Source organism: Myiozetetes cayanensis, unplaced genomic scaffold (genome assembly GCF_022539395.1).
Source record: "Myiozetetes cayanensis isolate MyiCay16 unplaced genomic scaffold, myiCay2020 scf41, whole genome shotgun sequence".
Classification (NCBI taxonomy): domain Eukaryota; kingdom Metazoa; phylum Chordata; class Aves; order Passeriformes; family Tyrannidae; genus Myiozetetes; species Myiozetetes cayanensis.
This window is the reverse complement of record NW_026087643.1, coordinates 1,273,921-1,289,363: the sequence shown is the minus strand read 5'-3', so window position 1 is coordinate 1,289,363 and position 15,443 is coordinate 1,273,921. Positions and strand designations below refer to the sequence as shown.

At 59.1% G+C, this 15,443-nt stretch overlaps 2 protein-coding genes across 7 annotated transcripts; both read right to left on the bottom strand.

Moving 5' to 3' along the window:
- Positions 1-98: 98 nt before the first annotated feature.
- On the bottom strand, positions 99-6,049 carry CHTOP (chromatin target of PRMT1). Of its 5 annotated transcripts, none has more exons than XM_050330535.1 (6): positions 5,883-6,049; positions 4,406-4,481; positions 2,459-2,609; positions 1,134-1,317; positions 897-1,034; positions 99-416 (listed from the first exon to the last, which is right to left on the bottom strand). In XM_050330535.1, exons 2-6 carry the CDS (start codon positions 4,468-4,470, stop codon positions 214-216), a joined length of 741 nt encoding a protein of 246 aa, XP_050186492.1. In that variant the 5' UTR covers positions 4,471-4,481; positions 5,883-6,049; the 3' UTR covers positions 99-213. The 5 variants fall into 5 exon arrangements, with proteins under 5 accessions (XP_050186492.1, XP_050186493.1, XP_050186490.1 ...); XM_050330536.1 differs by having other exon boundaries at positions 1,134-1,314; XM_050330533.1 differs by having other exon boundaries at positions 897-1,317.
- Positions 6,050-6,991: 942 nt separating this feature from the next.
- On the bottom strand, positions 6,992-14,980 carry S100A1 (S100 calcium binding protein A1). Of its 2 annotated transcripts, none has more exons than XM_050330543.1 (3): positions 14,676-14,980; positions 7,374-7,522; positions 6,992-7,266 (listed from the first exon to the last, which is right to left on the bottom strand). In XM_050330543.1, the coding sequence occupies exons 1-3, from the start codon at positions 14,704-14,706 to the stop codon at positions 7,123-7,125; spliced, it is 324 nt and encodes a 107-aa protein (XP_050186500.1). In that variant the 5' UTR covers positions 14,707-14,980; the 3' UTR covers positions 6,992-7,122. The 2 variants fall into 2 exon arrangements, with proteins under 2 accessions (XP_050186500.1, XP_050186501.1); XM_050330544.1 differs by lacking the exon at positions 14,676-14,980 and adding an exon at positions 9,033-9,127.
- Positions 14,981-15,443: the final 463 nt, after the last annotated feature.

The following is a 15,443-nucleotide window of genomic DNA, read 5'->3' as shown; positions in this document are numbered from 1 at the left end:
CGGACGTGTCACTGGATCCATCCCATTTTCCTCAGGGTGGGAGGAAGAAAGACAAAAAAAAAACCCCAACCAAAAAAGACCCCCCAACAAAAAAAAAAAACAATCCCAAAAAAAGTTTAATACAACAGAGAGAGAGAGTATCAAAACATCGAAGAACACACTAAGTCTGAATTCTCCATGGGGGAAAAGGGAGAAAGGGCAGTGCCGGCCCCCTCAGTCGGCGGCCTCGGGATCCGTCTGTGCCATGTAGGCGTCCAGCTCGGCGTCCAGGTGTCCCTTGGTCTTGGACATGTAGGCATCCAGCTGGTTGTCCAGCTGCTCCTTGGTCAGGGCGGGCCGTGCGGAGCCTCTGCCCCGGCCTCGGCCTCTCCCGCGGCCCCCGAAGCCGCCCCGGCCCCGGCCGGACATGCCGCGACCTGGAAGGGATGGATGGAAAAATCATCATCGTTAACTTGCAGCCAAGGAATTCCCAACTCCACATTTCCTGAACTGAACGCTCCAGGTGACTGGAGAGGTGGTGGATGTGTGGATAACACGACCAGCTCGCTGCGGTCCCCTCTGTGTTTGTCAGCCCCAGAGCCACCGCTCGAAGCTGTCGAGGAATCGGGAGCTTCCCGTGAATTCCTCAATCCCAGCCCGACCGCAACATCTGGCTGGAGCTGTGCCCAACCATCTGGCTGCCCTCCCAACAGCTGGCTCCAGGTTTTCCTCTCCCACCCAATTTCCCCTACAACACACACACTTTTCACCATTTTATCATTAAAAACCACCAGCTCTTGGATAAACCCCATTTCAAATTCCAGACTGGGAATTCTGGAGGCTGCGTGTGTTCCATGACCTTGAGCAGGGGAAAGGAGCGCAGCTGAATTTGTCCCTGAGGGGGATATCACACTCACCTCTGCCCCCGAGTCCCCCTCTGCCCATGGCCCCTCGGCCCAGGCCGCCTCTTCCCGGCCCTCCGCGGCCGCGGATCCCTCCTCTCCGCAGCCCCATCCGGGGGGCGATGCCCCTCCCGCCGCGGAGCAGCCCCTGCCCTGCCGGGGGGAAAGCCAAAATAAACTCCAGGATTTCAGGCTGAGGAGCAGCCAAAAGGGGAGGAACACCAGGGTTCTCTGTGTGTGTGTGGCACCCACCTCGCAGCGCGGCCCCCCCTCGGATCATGGCCCGGGCGCCGCGGCCCCGCAGGGCCCCCCGTGGGATCCCGCGCTGACCCAAGGCCAGACCCCGGCCCCCCAGAGCCCCCCGGGCCAGCGCTCCCGCCGGCCGGCCCAGCCGGGCCTGGATGTTGCTCTTCCCGAGGCGCTGCTTCAAGCTCTTCTGGAAGAGAGGGGGGAAAAAAGAGCGGAAGTCATGCAGCAATCTGGGATTGGGGACACCGCACCAGATGGGATGGAGGGGAGGGGGAAGCGCTCCTAAAAAAAAAGCCAGGCCTGCGTTCCCAAAACAATCAGCAATTCCTCTGTTCCTGGCAGCCGAGGGAGGGTGGTGGAGCTGGGGTGGGGTTTTAAGGGCTGGAGGAGGTGGGACTGTGAGGTGAAGCGCTCTGGCAGCTCCCGAACCCCGGGGATGAGACATTGCTCTGGAAAAACAGAGAGGAGACGTCAACAGCCAGCACTGAACACCCCCCACGGCGACAGCAACCACCGGGAGGTGACAAATCACTCATCTACGAGGTAAGAAGTGGGATTTTCTGCCAGTCCCTCGAGGTGGTTTGATTTTAGGATTATGGAAGGGACCCACAGGGATTGAGTCCAACCCCTGGCCCTGCACAGACACCCCAACAATCCCCCCCTGTCACTCAGAGCGTTGTCCAAACCCTCCTGGAGCTCTGGCAGCCTTGGGGCCGTGCCCACTGCCCTGGGGAGCCTGGGCAGTGCCAGCCACCCTCTGGGGGAGGAAGCTTTTCCTAAAATCCAGCCTATCCCTCCCCTGGCACAGCTTCAGATGTTCCCTCAGGTCCTGTCCCTGCTCACACAGAGCACAGATGGGAGCTGCCACCCCCCAAAGTCTCCTCCCAGCTGAACAAGCCTCAGTTGCTCCTCCAGACCATTCCCCATCCTCGTGTCCCTCCTTTCAGACCTCCATGAGCTTTTTATTACGGAATCCCAAAGGTTGGAAAAGACCTCCAAGGTCATCAAGTCCAACCTCTGATCCATCAAAATCTTTTTTCCCCCAGCCCAGAGCACTCAGTGCCACTTCCAGGCCTTCCCTGGACACCTCCAGGGCTGGGGACTCTTCCCAAGGAATCACCACCCTTTTCCAGCAACAAATTCCTCCTCATGCCCAACCTGCCCTTCCTGCTGGGAGCTGAGAGAAGATCCCACCCGAGCCTTTTTTTTTTCCAGACTCACCCCTCCAGCCCCTTCCCTTCTCGGGACTCTTTTATTTTATCTCCAAGGAGGAGCTGGTTTTTCCAAATCCTTCCGAGCCCCTCCAAAACGCAGCTTTCCCTCCTCACCTGTTTGAGCTTCAGAGCAGCCTGGACAGACGGTCTGTTCTCCATCTGCTGGGCCAGGCGTCTGTTTCTGGCGCTGGCCAGCTGCTGCTGCTGCATGGTGGCCCGAATATTCACCGGCATCGGCTGTTTGTTCTTCAGCATGTTAGTGAAGCTTCAAGGTCGAATAAAACGGGGTTTAATTAAAGCTTAGATCACACAACTACGGGCATTTCACGGTGCTCGAGTGGGTCTCCAGCTCCCATGAACCTTTTATGCCAAAGAGCGGCACTTTTTATGGGATCGCGGGTCCCTCGCTGGCGGCGAGCGAGGAACTGGAAAAAGGCAGGAATGAGGTGGGAGTTGAGGCAGGATGAAGAAAGCTGGAGGGTTTAGTGGGTTTGGAGGTGGCAAGAAGGGGTGACAACCAGCAGGAAGCAGGGATGGCCGTGACAGGTGGGAGAAAGGGGACAGCGAAAGCCAAATTAACCCCCAAAAGCTAAATTAACTCCCCCAAAAGCTAAATTAACTCCCCCAAAAGCTAAATTAACCCCCCCAAAAGCTAAATTAACCCCCCAAAAGCCAAATTAAGCCCCCCAAAAGCCAAATTAAGCCCCCCAAAAGCTAAATTAACTCCCCAAAAGCCAAATTAACTCCCCCAAAAGCCAAATTAACCCCCCAAAAGCCAAATTAACCCCCCAAAAGCCAAATTAAGCCCCCCAAAAGCCAAATTAACTCCCCCAAAAGCTAAATTAACTCCCCCAAAAGCCAAATTAACCCCCTCAAAAGCCAAATTAAGCCCCCCAAAAGCCAAATTAAGCCCCTCAAAAGCCAAATTAACCTCCCTAAAATCCAGGAAAAGCTTCAAAAATTCCAGGCCAGGAGGCAGCAGAGGAGGGACACTGTGCCAGGAACTGCCTGGTGTGCCCTGGCGCTGCGGGAACCGCGTTGGAAATGATAAATTTTAAAGCCTCTTCCAACGTTAAACGATGCCATGATCCTGCAAAATTCCACCCCCCAAAGCACCTCCTAATTTCCACCCTGTTTTCCTGAAACGAGGCCACTGGGGAATTTGCTGCTTTTTAGTGCTTAATTTAAGAGCAGCGAGATGGTAAACGAAGCCCCTGAAGAGCAGCATCCTGGGAGCTGAAGAGTGGAATAAATCCCCCTAAAAATTAGGAATACGGGCTGAAATGCCGGTAAGCTCAGCCTACAGCAAGAACTACCCCAAAACTTCTCAACCACGATAGGAGGAACCCCAAAGTGCTCAGCAGGGCAGCGAAACCCCCCCGTTAGTCATCACAGAGGAGCCCCAAGGTGGAAAACCCAGCGTGGAATGAACCCCAGGAGGGAGGAGCGCGAGAGGACAGAGATGGAGGTGAAGCGAGAAGCATTTGCCTCTTACAAGGACCCAAAAAGGGCCTTCGGGCCGGTTCCAGGGGTGTGGGGGGGCCGCCACCGGCCTCTTACAGGGCTCCCACCCCCGGGCGAGGCGCGGGACCCTCGGGCGCGGCGGCCGGGCCCAAAATATACCGATGTGGAAAAAAAAAAACCACCAAAAAAATAAAAAAATAATAATAATAAACAACGACCATGTGGGAGGGAGAGAGAAACAGAGAGAGAGAGGCGGGGAGGGCGCGGGCGAGGTTTTGCTCTCTGCTCTTTTTACGGCACATCATCCCACACCACCGTGGCGCCACCAACCATTTACAACCTGCGGGGCGATCCCATCCGCAAACCGGGCCCTTTTTTTTTGGTTTTTTTCACCCAAAGGCAGGTGTGGAGTCACCTGCTGGCTCCATGAGGTGTTTTTGTGGTTTTTGTTTTTTTTTTAAAAGAGGGCTTTTGGATTTTTTTTTTTTTGGGCAGTGAGAATTAAGCATTTTTTTGGTTTTTTTAAAAAATAAAAATAATAAAAAAAAAATGACACGGTTTCTTAGGAGCTGAAGGTGCCGTTGTTGGCTTCCTCACCGCTCGTTCAGAGACATCTTGGTGGTGCTCTTTAGCACGACCTTCGGTGCTGACTGTGCAGCCATCTTCAGAGAATCTGCAAAACAGGGCCCAAAAGGGAGAAATTACACTTTTAGTCGACATTTCTACCACTAAATATTAAAGAATCCCTCCATTTTTTGCTCCCTGGGTGGAGAAAAAACAACCTGCCCCGCTCCTCTGTGATTATATTGATTTATTTTTAGTGTTTTCCAGCCCTCTCTTGGAATTTTTAGCTGCTGGTTGTGATGATTTTAGGATGATTGTGTGATTTTCTTACCTAATGTTTTCCAGCCCTCTCTCGGAATTTTTAGGTGCTGATTGTGATGATTTTAGGATGATTGTGTGATTTTTTTCTTTTTTAATGTTTTGTAGCCCCCTCTGCCACTTCGAATAAATCAGGGAGTTACTTTAAATCACCCTCACCAAAAATTTATCTTTTTATAGTTCAATATTTCGCCAGTATTAGGAACAGTAATACAAAAACTCAACAGCGAGATGGCAAACAAATGGTACCTTCAGAGAAAAATTTGCCAAACCAAGCCAAAAGTATCAAATTTATACTATTATATACTTTTATGATTAAATATATGATAAAAAATTCTCCTTGCTGGGTGGAGAGACCCAAGAGACAGGCAGGTTATGGGTATTATAATAACTGATTTTTAGTATTTTCTAGCCCAAATAAATCAGGGAGTTACTTTATTTCACCCTTCCTAAAAAGGTGTCTTTTTATAGTGAATATTTTCCTATTATCTGGGGTAATAACACAAAAATCCAGCAGCAAATGGCAACCAAATGCCTCTAGCACAGCAACACCTCCACATTTCCCACGTTTTTAGCATCAGCAAGAGGCAAACCCCAATTTCAAGGGCACGGGGCGTAAAATCGGGAATAAAAAAATCCAAAATTACGCTACAAAAGCATCATATCCTTTAAAACTACCCAGGTTCCACCTGACTCAGGGCAGGGATTTAAATCCACCCCCCCCCACGCCCAGTGCTGGATGCTACGGAAACGTGCTGAGCTCCAACCCCCGAGCTCTGCAGATCGATTTATTAATTTATTTTTTTTATAATTAGCACCGAATTTAACGGGCGGGTGACCGGGCCGCGCTCACCCTCCAACACCCTCAAAACCTCGCTCTTTGGGAGAGGATTTACAGCCAGAAATCGAGCCAACAGGCAGCCTCGATTTAATAATTACATTATTTTTTATTTAATTATTTTTAATAATTTTAACGAGTTTTTAAAAACATGAAGTGCTTTTTAAAGCGTGTTTTTTTTTTTCTTGAGGGGAGGTATCCTCGCTACTCCCTCAGCTCCGAGAACAGCCCCGAGCACGGAGCCAGGGGAAGAGGGACCCCTCAGAACCCTGAGGGGACTCTGGAGCTCTGAGGGGGCCCTGAGGCCTGTCCCGCCCCCTTTCCCATTCCGCCGCGGCCGGGGCAGTTTCTCACCGAAACAGACGGTCGCCAGGTCTCCGGTGGCTCCGGCGGGCGGGCGGGTGTTGGCGGGGCCGGTGTGGGGCCGGCGCGGGGCCGGGGCTGGCGTTGAGCTCCGCCCGCTCCCGCCGCCGCCGCCGCTTCTCCCTCAGCCGCCCGCGACAAAATGGCGGCGGCGCCGCTCCCGCCCCCCCCGAAATGGCGGCAGCGCGCCCGGCCACGCCCACCGCGCCCGCGAGCCCCGCAAGGAGAGCGCTGATTGGTTCTCCCTCGGGGAAAGGGGCGGGGAAAGAAAAGGGGGCGTGGCCAAGCGAGGGGCGGGTACTGTGGGCTCGCTGTTACGTCATATGGGCAGGGTGACGTCACGTGGACTGGGTGACGTCATGGAATGACGGAGTCATACGGTCTTGGAATCGCGGAGTCACAGAATCGCGGGATTGCGGAATTCCGTGGAATGGCGGGATTGCCGTGGCACCGTCACGGGATCAAGGGGTCGGGGATTAACGGAAAAACACGGAATCACGGAACGACAAAATTATGTAATCCTGGAATCATATAGGATCATGGAATCATGGAATAACCCGAGTTGGAGGGGACTCAAAGGATCATCCAGTCCAGCTCCTGGCCCTGCACAGGACTCCCCCAAAAACCCCACCAAAACCCCACCAAAATCCCCACCTCGGAACGTTGCCCACGTGCTCCTTGACCCCGTGGGGACCCCATTCCCATTCCCAGACCCTTTCCCCATCCCACCCCAGCCCTGCCGTGCGGGGATTCCCGGCAGACGATGGCGCTGGTGGCCCTGGCGGGGCCTTTGGCTCCCGGCCCATCCCGCTGGGATCCCAACCGGTTCCTCCAGCCCCACGGGCGCGGTCCTGGAGCCTCCGGAGGCTCCGGCGGCGAGTCCTGACCTGTCACCCCCCTCCAAATCCCGGTGTCCCCGTGTCCCACACCCCGGGATCTCCCGCTCCCCCCCCCCGGGGCGATCCAGGATGGATTCCGGGCTCCCCGGATGGATCAGGGTGGAGCCAGGGATGTCTGCGGGTGACCCCGAGAGGGAAAACTCCCTGGAATGGGAATGAAGGATCTACCAAAACCACCTGGGTTGGGGTGGGTGCCTTTATTGTGGAGCTGGATCCCAGCGGGATCCCCTGGGAATGCTGGGGAGCGGAGAGGGGGTGGAAGGGGTCAGGGGGTGGGGGGAGCTCTCTGGATTTTGGGAATGCGGGGTGGGGGGTGGTGAGGGGGGGGTTGGTCAGGCGTTCTCCCAGAAGAAAGTGTTGCAGGCCACGGTCAGGGCGGCCACCAGGACCACGAACTCCTGGAAATCCACCTCGCCGTCGCCGTTCTCATCCAGGTCCTGCATGATCTTCTCCACCGCCCCCGAGTCCTTCTGGGTCTGGTGTGGTGGGGATGGGGTGGGGGAGACACAGGGTGAGCCCGTGGGCAAAGAAAGGGAGACCCTCCCCTCCCTCCCCTCCCAGCGGTGCAACTGGTCCCAGTTACCTCCAGGAAACATCCCAGCTCGCTCTGCAGCAGCTCCTTGAGCTCCTTCTTGCTCAGCTTGTACTTGTCCCCCTCCTTCCCGGAGTAGTGGTGGAAGACGTTGATGAGGGTCTCCATGGCCCCTTCCAGCTGTGACGCCATGGATCCGGCTGTGGGGACCCCCCCCTCGTGTCAGGGGGGGCACCCAAAAGCCCCCCCTTTCCACGGTAATGCCCCCCAAAAAAAAGTCGCCCACCCCTGCCCCCTCCCCTTCCTGGCAGCGTCTCCTGGTCCTGCCGGGCAGGGATCGACGCTGAGGATCTGGGAGGGGGTCTTGGTGCCTCAGGCAGGGGGCGGGGGCTCCTCCGAGGGGAAAAGACCCTCCCACCTGCCCCCTCCTCTTTTAATGTGCCCACCCTGTTCCCCCTCCCCTTCCTCGTCGCTGGGCAGGGATGAACACCCCAAATCTGGGGAGGGTCCCAGAGCATCCAGTGCCACCCCATCGGGTTGGGTGGGGGCTCCGGAGTGGGGGATGACACCCCTTCCACCTCCCCATCACAGGGCAGCCCCCAACGTCACCCACCCCACTCCCATCCCTCGTCGCTGGGCAGGGATCAACACCCCAAATCTGGGGGGGGTCCCAGGGCATCCAGTGCCACCCCATCGGGTTGGGTGGGGGGCTCCGGGGTGGGGGGATGACACCCCTTCCACCTCCCCCCCTCACAGGGCAGCCCCCAAACGTCACCCACCCCACTCCCATCCCTCGTCGCTGGGCAGGGATCAACACCCTGAATCTGGGGGGGTCCCAGGGCATCCAGTGCCACCCCATCGGGTTGGGTGGGGGGCTCCGGAGTGGGGGGATGACACCCCTTCCACCTCCCCCTCACAGGGCAGTCCCCAAACGTCACCCACCCCACTCCCATCCCTCGTCGCTGGGCAGGGATCAACACCCCAAATCTGGGGGGGGTCCCAGGGCATCCAGTGCCACCCCATCGGGTTGGGTGGGGGGCTCCGGAGTGGGGGGATGACACCCCTTCCACCTCCCCCATCACAGGGCAGCCCCCAAACGTCACCCACCCCACTCCCATCCCTCGTGGCTGGGCAGGGATCGACATCGTGGATCTGGGGGGGTCCCAGAGCATCAGTGCCACCCCAGGTTGGTGGGGGCTCCGGGAGTGGGATGACACCCCTTCCACTGCCCCCTCACGGGCAGCCCCAACGTCACCCGGCCGTCCCATCCCTCATGGCTGGGCAGGATCAACACCCCAAATCTGGGGTCCAGGGCATCCAGTGCCACCACATCGGGTTGGGTGGGGGGCTCCGGGGTGGGGGGATGACACCCCTTCCACCTCCCCCCCTCACAGGGCTGGTGAAGTCAGTGGGGTCACCCACCCTCCCCATCCCTCGTGGCTGGGCAGGATCGAACATCCCGGATCTGGGGGTCCCAGGGCATCCAGTGCCCCCCCCCCCGGGGCTGCGTGGGGGGCTCCTCGGAGTGGGAGGGACCCCCATTCCAATGACATCTCACCCCCTTCCCCATCCCCTTCCCGGTTTGTCCCATCCCTCGGTACCGGGGCAGGGATGGACCCACGGGATCTGGGGGTCGCTGGTGGAGGGGGGAGGGGTCCTCTGGGGTAGGGGGTACAGGGGGGACCCCCTCCCAGTCCAACCTGTGCTCACCTGAGCTCCCCGTGCCGCGAGTGCGCCCGGACGGGGCCGCCGGGGGACGTTAAATAAGCTCCAAACCCCCTCCCTCCGGGAGGATCCGATACCGGGGCTGGACAGCCCGGCTGGCACCGGCCCGGCCACCCCCGCGGGGGACGGGGCGTGAGGGGCTGGACCCCCGGGGATGGCACTGGGATGGTACCGGGATGGCACTGGGGTGGCACTGGGATGGCACTGGGATGGCACCAGGAAGCACTTCCAGCCCCACCAGAGCTTGTGGGGTGATGGCAGGAAGGGATGGGGAGGGCACAGTGTCACTCTGGGGGGCTCAGTGCCCTCCTGTGTGTCCCTCACCACCCTGGATGAACCTGGACCCCTGGAATGGCACTGGGATGGCACCCGGATGGTACTGGGGTGGCACCGGGAAGCACTTCCAGCCCCACCGGAGCTTGTGGGGTGATGGCAGGAAGGGATGGGGTGGGCACAGCGTCACTCTGGGGGGCTCAGTGCCCTCCTCGTGTGTCCCTCACCATGCCCCTGGATGAACCTGGGTGCCTGGGATGGCACCAGGATGGCACTGGGATGGCACTGGGGTGGCACCGGGAAGCACTTCCAGCCCCACCGGAGCTTGTGGGGTGATGGCAGGAAGGGATGGGGAGGGCACAGCGTCACTTTGGGGGGCTCAGTGCCCTCCTGGTGTGTCCCTCATCACGCTCCTGGACGAGCCTGGACCCCTGGAATGGCACTGGGATGGCACTGGGGTGGCACTGGGATGGTACTGGGATGGCACCGGGAAGCACTTCCAGCCCCACCGGAGCTTGTGGGGTGATGGCAGGAAGGGACAGGGTGGGCACAGCGTCACTTTGGGGGGCTCAGTGCCCTCCTGGTGTGTCCCTCATCACCTCCTGGATGAACCTGGACCCCTGGAATGGCACTGGAATGGCACTGGAATGGCACTGGGGTGGCACTGGGATGGCACTGGGATGGCACTGGGATGGTACTGGGATGGCACTGGGAAGCACTTCCAGCCCCACCGGAGCTTGTGGGGTGATGGCAGGAAGGGACGGGGTGGGCACAGAGTGGCTTTGGGGGGCTCAGTGCCCTCCTGGTGTGTCCCTCACCATCCCCCTGGACGAGCCTGGACCCCTGGGATGGCACTGGGATGGCACTGGGGTGGCACTGGGATGGCACCAGGAAGCACTTCCAGCCCCACCGGAGCTTGTGGGGTGATGGCAGGAAGGGACGGGGTGGGCACAGCATCACTCTGGGGGGCTCAGTGTCCCCCCCACTGATGACCCTGCACCCCTGAGACTCCGTGGGAAGCGTGGGGTGGGCACTGGGGTGCCAGTCGGGGTCAATCCCACCCCGGGCCCCTCTCCCTTCCCCCCCTCGTGTCCCCGGTGTCCCCCCCAGACCCCCCGCGTGTCCCCGAGCGCCCGGGCTCTGACCCCGTGGGGTCCCCCCTCGGCATCCCCCGTCTGTCAGCGGTGCCTGTCGGTGCCAGATCCATCCTTTTCCATGCCCAACCCTCCTCCCAGGGTCTGGAAAATGATCCGATATCCTGGGCCCTGACACGGGAGCCGAGGGGGGGGAGCCCAGGGGGGGCTATCGGGTGACTCCAGCTCGTCCCCCCCCACCCAGGGGGCCCCCCGAGGGCTGAAAGGGCCTCTTTGTGGCTCTCAAAGGGCCCCCACAATTCCAGGAGCGACGTTGCTGGAGCAACGTCCGGGCCAAAGAAACCGGATTCCCGAGGAGGGCCCTTGGAAATGCTGATAATCCGGGCTCCCGTTACGGCTCCGCATCCACCACGGCCTGCCCGGCTCCGGCCCTCCCAAAATCATCAACCCCCCTTCGTTTTTTAGGATCTTCTCCCCCCCCTTCCCCTCTCTGTGCAGGGATTGGGAATCCCCCCCCCCCACATAGGGGGGGTTGGGACCCCCATGAGTTTTCACCTTAGGGGTGAGCTCAGCTCCCAAATTCATTGTCCACCCCTATTTGGGAAACCCCTTACAGGATTTGGGACCCCCCCAAAAAAAGGGGGGGGGCAGGAGCTGCTTTTTGCAAGAGCCGGGTGGTGCCGGGCTCTTCATCCCAAATTCCAGCCCTAATTTGGGGTTAATTATATCCTGCTCCCTCCTTTCCATCGTCTCCTGCGCTTCCTGGCCCTGGGGTTGGGAAATGCCCAGGTGGGTCCTCCCCTCTTGGGGACCCCCAAAACCACAGTGGGGTCACCTGAACCCCCCCCTGCCAGGGGAATTGGGGGGGGGGATGGAGGGTTTGGGGTCACAGGTAGGGTCCTGGGGGGGTCCCCTGTCCTGTTCCTGGGGTAGGTGAGGGGGGTGTGAAGGGGTTCCCTGATGGATTTGGGAGGGTCCTGGATGGAAGTGGGAATTCCAGATGGAAATGGGGGGGGGGGTCCCACATGGAAAAAAGGGGTCCAGATGAAGTGGGAAGTCCTGGGTGGAAAGGGGGAGTCCTGGATGGGAATGGGGGTCCTGGATGGAAATTGTGACTCCCAGATGGAAGTGGGGGGTCCCAGATGGAATTGTGAGTCCCAGATGGAAGTGGGGGTCCCAAATGGAAATGGGGGGTCCCAGATGGAATTGTGGGTCCCAGATGGAAGTGGGGGGTCCCAGATGGAATTGTGAGTCCCAGATGGAAATGGGGGTCCCAGATGGAAGTGGGGGTCCCAGATGGAATTGTGAGTCCCAGATGGAAATGGGGGTCCCAGATGGAATAGGGGGTCCCAGATGGAAGTGGGGGGGTCCCAGATGGAATTGTGACTCCCAGATGGAAGTGGGGGGTCCCAGATGGAATTGTGGGTCCCAGATGGAAATGGGGGTCCCAAATGGAATTGTGGGTCCCAGATGGAAGTGGGGGTCCCAGATGGAATTGTGGGTCCCAGATGGAAATGGGGGTCCCAGATGGAATTGTGAGTCCCAGATGGAAGTGGGGGTCCCAGATGGAAGAGGGGGTCCCAGATGGAAGTGGGGGGTCCCAGATGGAAGAGGGGGTCCCAGTGGAATGGGGGTCCCAGAAGGAAACTTGGGAGCTGCTTCCCATCAGGACAAAGCTCCCATTTTTGCTGTGGGGTGGGAAGGGGGGGGGAGGGCTGGACCTCCAAATCCAGAGCCTGGGAATGGGGGGAAACAACGGGAAGGAACTGGTGGCACTCACTCGGCGCGTCCCCCGGATCCGGCTGCTCCTTCCGGAAAAACCCCGGGCTCTGGCACTGCCCAGCTGGGGAACAGCTGCCTGTGACGGGGCCAGGAATCTCCCAAAAATAACCCAGCCCCAATCCCTGCACCGGGCACGGGGACAGGGCCGGGCTGTGGGGTCAGAGGGCCCCCCCAGGAACCCCAAATCCTCCCCAACAGCAGGATTTGGGACCATCCCTGGGGTTTTGGGGGGGGTCCCTGTGGTGGGAGGGGGTCACATCCATGGGATAAGCTCTTTCCAAAGTGGGAGCAGCCAGGCCGTGCAGGGAACAGCCTGGAACAGGTTCCAGTCTCTGTGACTCCCTCTGGCCCAGTCAAACCAGTCGCTCCAGTTACCGGGGCCGGGCCGGGCCAGTCTCGTCTCTCTGTCCCAGCGCTGGGACAGGGAAGAGGATTTTCCATCCCCGGGGTTTTGGAATGGCAGGAGGTGCCGTGGCTGCACTGGGGTGGCACTGGGGTGGCACTGGGGTGGCACTGGGGTGGCACTGGGAGAGCACTGGGCACCCAGTTTTGCCCCACGACCCCCTCCAATGGAGCTGGGGGGGGTCCATGGTGGGCACAGTGGCTGTCCCTGGTGGGGGTCCCCAACACTGAGAGGTTGTGGATGACCCCAGGACAGGACATGGAGGTGACACCAACCCCTGTCACACAGAGTCCTGTGGTCCTATATGGCCCTGGTCCCCATATGGCCCCTGTCCCCATATGGCCCTGGTTCCCCTACGGCCCCTGTCCCCATATGGCCCCTGTCCCCATATGGACCCAGTTCCTATATGGCCCCTGTCCCCATATGGCCCCAGTTCCTATATCATCCATGTCCCCATATGGCCCCAGTTCCTATATGGCCCCTGTCCCCATATGGCCCCAGTTCCCATATCATCCATGTCCCTATGTGGCCCCAGTCCCTATATGGTCCCTACCCTTATATGGCCCCTTCCCCTACATGGTCTCGTCCCAGTCCCCATATGGCCCCAGTCCCTATATGATCTCAGTCCCTATATGGCTCCAGTCCCTATATGGTCCTTGTCCCCATATGCCCCTGTCCCTATATGGTCCCAATCCCTACATGGCCCCAGTCCCTATATGGCCCCAGTCCCTATATGGCCCCAGTCCCTATATGGTCCCAGTCCCTATATGGTCCCAGTCCCTATATGGTCCCAGTCCCTATATGGTCCCAGTCCCTATATGGCCACAGTCCCTATATGGTCCCAGTCCCTATATGGTCCCAGTCCCTATATGGTCCCAATCCCTATATGGCCCCAGTCCCCATATGGTCCCAGTCCCTATATGGCCACAGTCCCTATATAGTCCCAATCCCTATATGGCCCCAGTCCTTATATGGTCCACAGTCCCTATATGGCCCCAATCCCTATATGGGCCCAGTCCCTATATGGTCCCTGTGCACCCCCAGTCCCTGCATGGTCCCCTCCCACCCATACTGGGGGTCCCCAGACCGGTTCACCCCTCCCTACCCACAGGGACAGCCCCAAAAGGGGATCCCGTGCCTTTCCCCCATCCCCTGCACCTCCTGCCAGCTCCCTCACCCCAAACCTGGCACCCCAAAAATTCCAGGGGCGCCGAGTCACGGGCCCAGCCGGCTCCAGGGGCCGGTGATTCACCCCAAACCCGGCCGGGTCCTGACTCATCCCGGCGTTTCCCAAGGGCCCCGGACGTGGGGCCGGAGGAAGCGCTGTCCCCGTGTCCCCACTGTCACCCCAGGGCCGGATGGGGCTGCAGGAAACCGAATTCCTGCCCCGTGAGTTTGGGGTGACGGGGGTGGGGTGGGGAGCAGGGTGCCGTGGGAGCCTCCCCAGCCCGTGCAGAGGTGGAGTGAGCGCGTCAGGGCTCAGCAGAAACCGGGCAGGGGGCGGGGGGGGTGTTGTGCCCTGCACTGGGTTTCCCCCAAAAAAAAACAACACCGGGTTTTTGGGATCCCAAAACTCCCTGTGTTGACCTTGGGGGCTGCTCATCCCACCCCTCACTCGGTGGATGGGGGTGGGTGACAATCAGGGGACATCAGGGCTGTGTTTGGGGTCCCCAAAATGTGGGAATGTTGAGGCAGCTCCCTCTGCCAGGTGGAAAAGTGCCAGGGCTCAGCAGAATCCGGGCAGGGGACAGGGGGGGGTGTTGTGCCCTGCACTGGGTTTCCCAAAAATAAACACCGGGTTTTTGGGATCCCAAAACTCCCTGTGTTGACCTTGGGGGGGCTGCTCATCCCACCCCTCGCTCGGTGGATGGGGGTGGGTGACAATCAGGGGACATCAGGGCTGTGTTTGGGGTCCCCAAAATGTGGGAATGTTGAGGCAGTTCCCTCTGCCAGGTGGAAAAGTGCCAGGCCTCCTCGGGTCCCAACCACCCACCCCCTAATTAATTTGGATTAATTAATTTTTACAAAGCCCCACTATTAATAGGGATGATGTCAGCAGAGGGGGGGGTGACTCACAACTCTCACTCCGTGGCACTGCTGGATCCATCGGGGCTGGGATGAGCCACAGCAGGATGGGAAAGAGGGAATTTGGGCCTTATCCGTGTCCTCATCCCACTGGGATGGACCAGGGGTGAGACCTGCCCGGAAAGGGGCTCGAAGCTTGGACTGGATGATCCCCTGAAAGTTGGATTTCATGACCTTTAAAAAAACCTGGATTTGGTGACCTTCAAAGGTTGGACTCGATGATCTCGGGGGTCGTTTCCAGACTCAATGATCTCGAGGATATTTTCCAACTTCAACGATTCCTTGAAATTTGGGTGATGCTCGAGCCCTGTGGGACCTTCTTGTGTCACTCCCCTCTGCCCCTGATCCCATCCTGCTCCCCCTATCCCATCCCCTGATCCCATCCTGCTCCCCTGTCCCATCCCCTGATCCCATCCTGCTCCATCCCCTGATCCCATCCTGCTCCCCCTGTCCCATCCCCTGATCCCATCCTGCTCCCCCTGTCCCATCCTGCTCCCTCCCATCCCTGATCCCTGCTCCCCCTGGGCCATCCCCTGATCCCATCCTGCTCCCCCTGTCCCATCCCCTGATCCCATCCTGCTCCCCCTGTCCCATCCTGCTCCCCCTGTCCCATCCCCTGATCCCATCCTGCTCCCCCTGTCCCATCCCCTGATCCCATCCTGCTCTCTGTCCATCCATCCCATCCCATCCTCCTGATCCCCATCTCTGCTCCCCCTATCCCATCCCATCCCATTCCCTGACTCCATCCTGCTCCCCTGT

Bases quoted from the DNA above. Each gene is read 5' to 3' on its own strand.
- S100A1 (XM_050330543.1), bottom strand. From the start codon at position 14,706: ATGGATCCAGCAGTGCCACGGAGTGAGAGTT. The intron at 7,523-14,675 runs GTGAGTCACCCC...GGGTCCCCACAG, and splicing joins AGTGCCACGGAGTGAGAGTT to CCGGATCCATGGCGTCACAG. The intron at 7,267-7,373 runs GTAACTGGGACC...CCACCACACCAG, and splicing joins AGCTGGGATGTTTCCTGGAG to ACCCAGAAGGACTCGGGGGC.
- CHTOP (XM_050330533.1), bottom strand. From the start codon at position 4,470: ATGGCTGCACAGTCAGCACCGAAGGTCGTGCTAAAGAGCACCACCAAG. The intron at 1,318-2,458 runs GTGAGGAGGGAA...CCTCTCTTCCAG, and splicing joins CTGCTCTGAAGCTCAAACAG to AAGAGCTTGAAGCAGCGCCT. The intron at 417-896 runs GTGAGTGTGATA...CATCCCTTCCAG, and splicing joins AGGGGGACTCGGGGGCAGAG to GTCGCGGCATGTCCGGCCGG.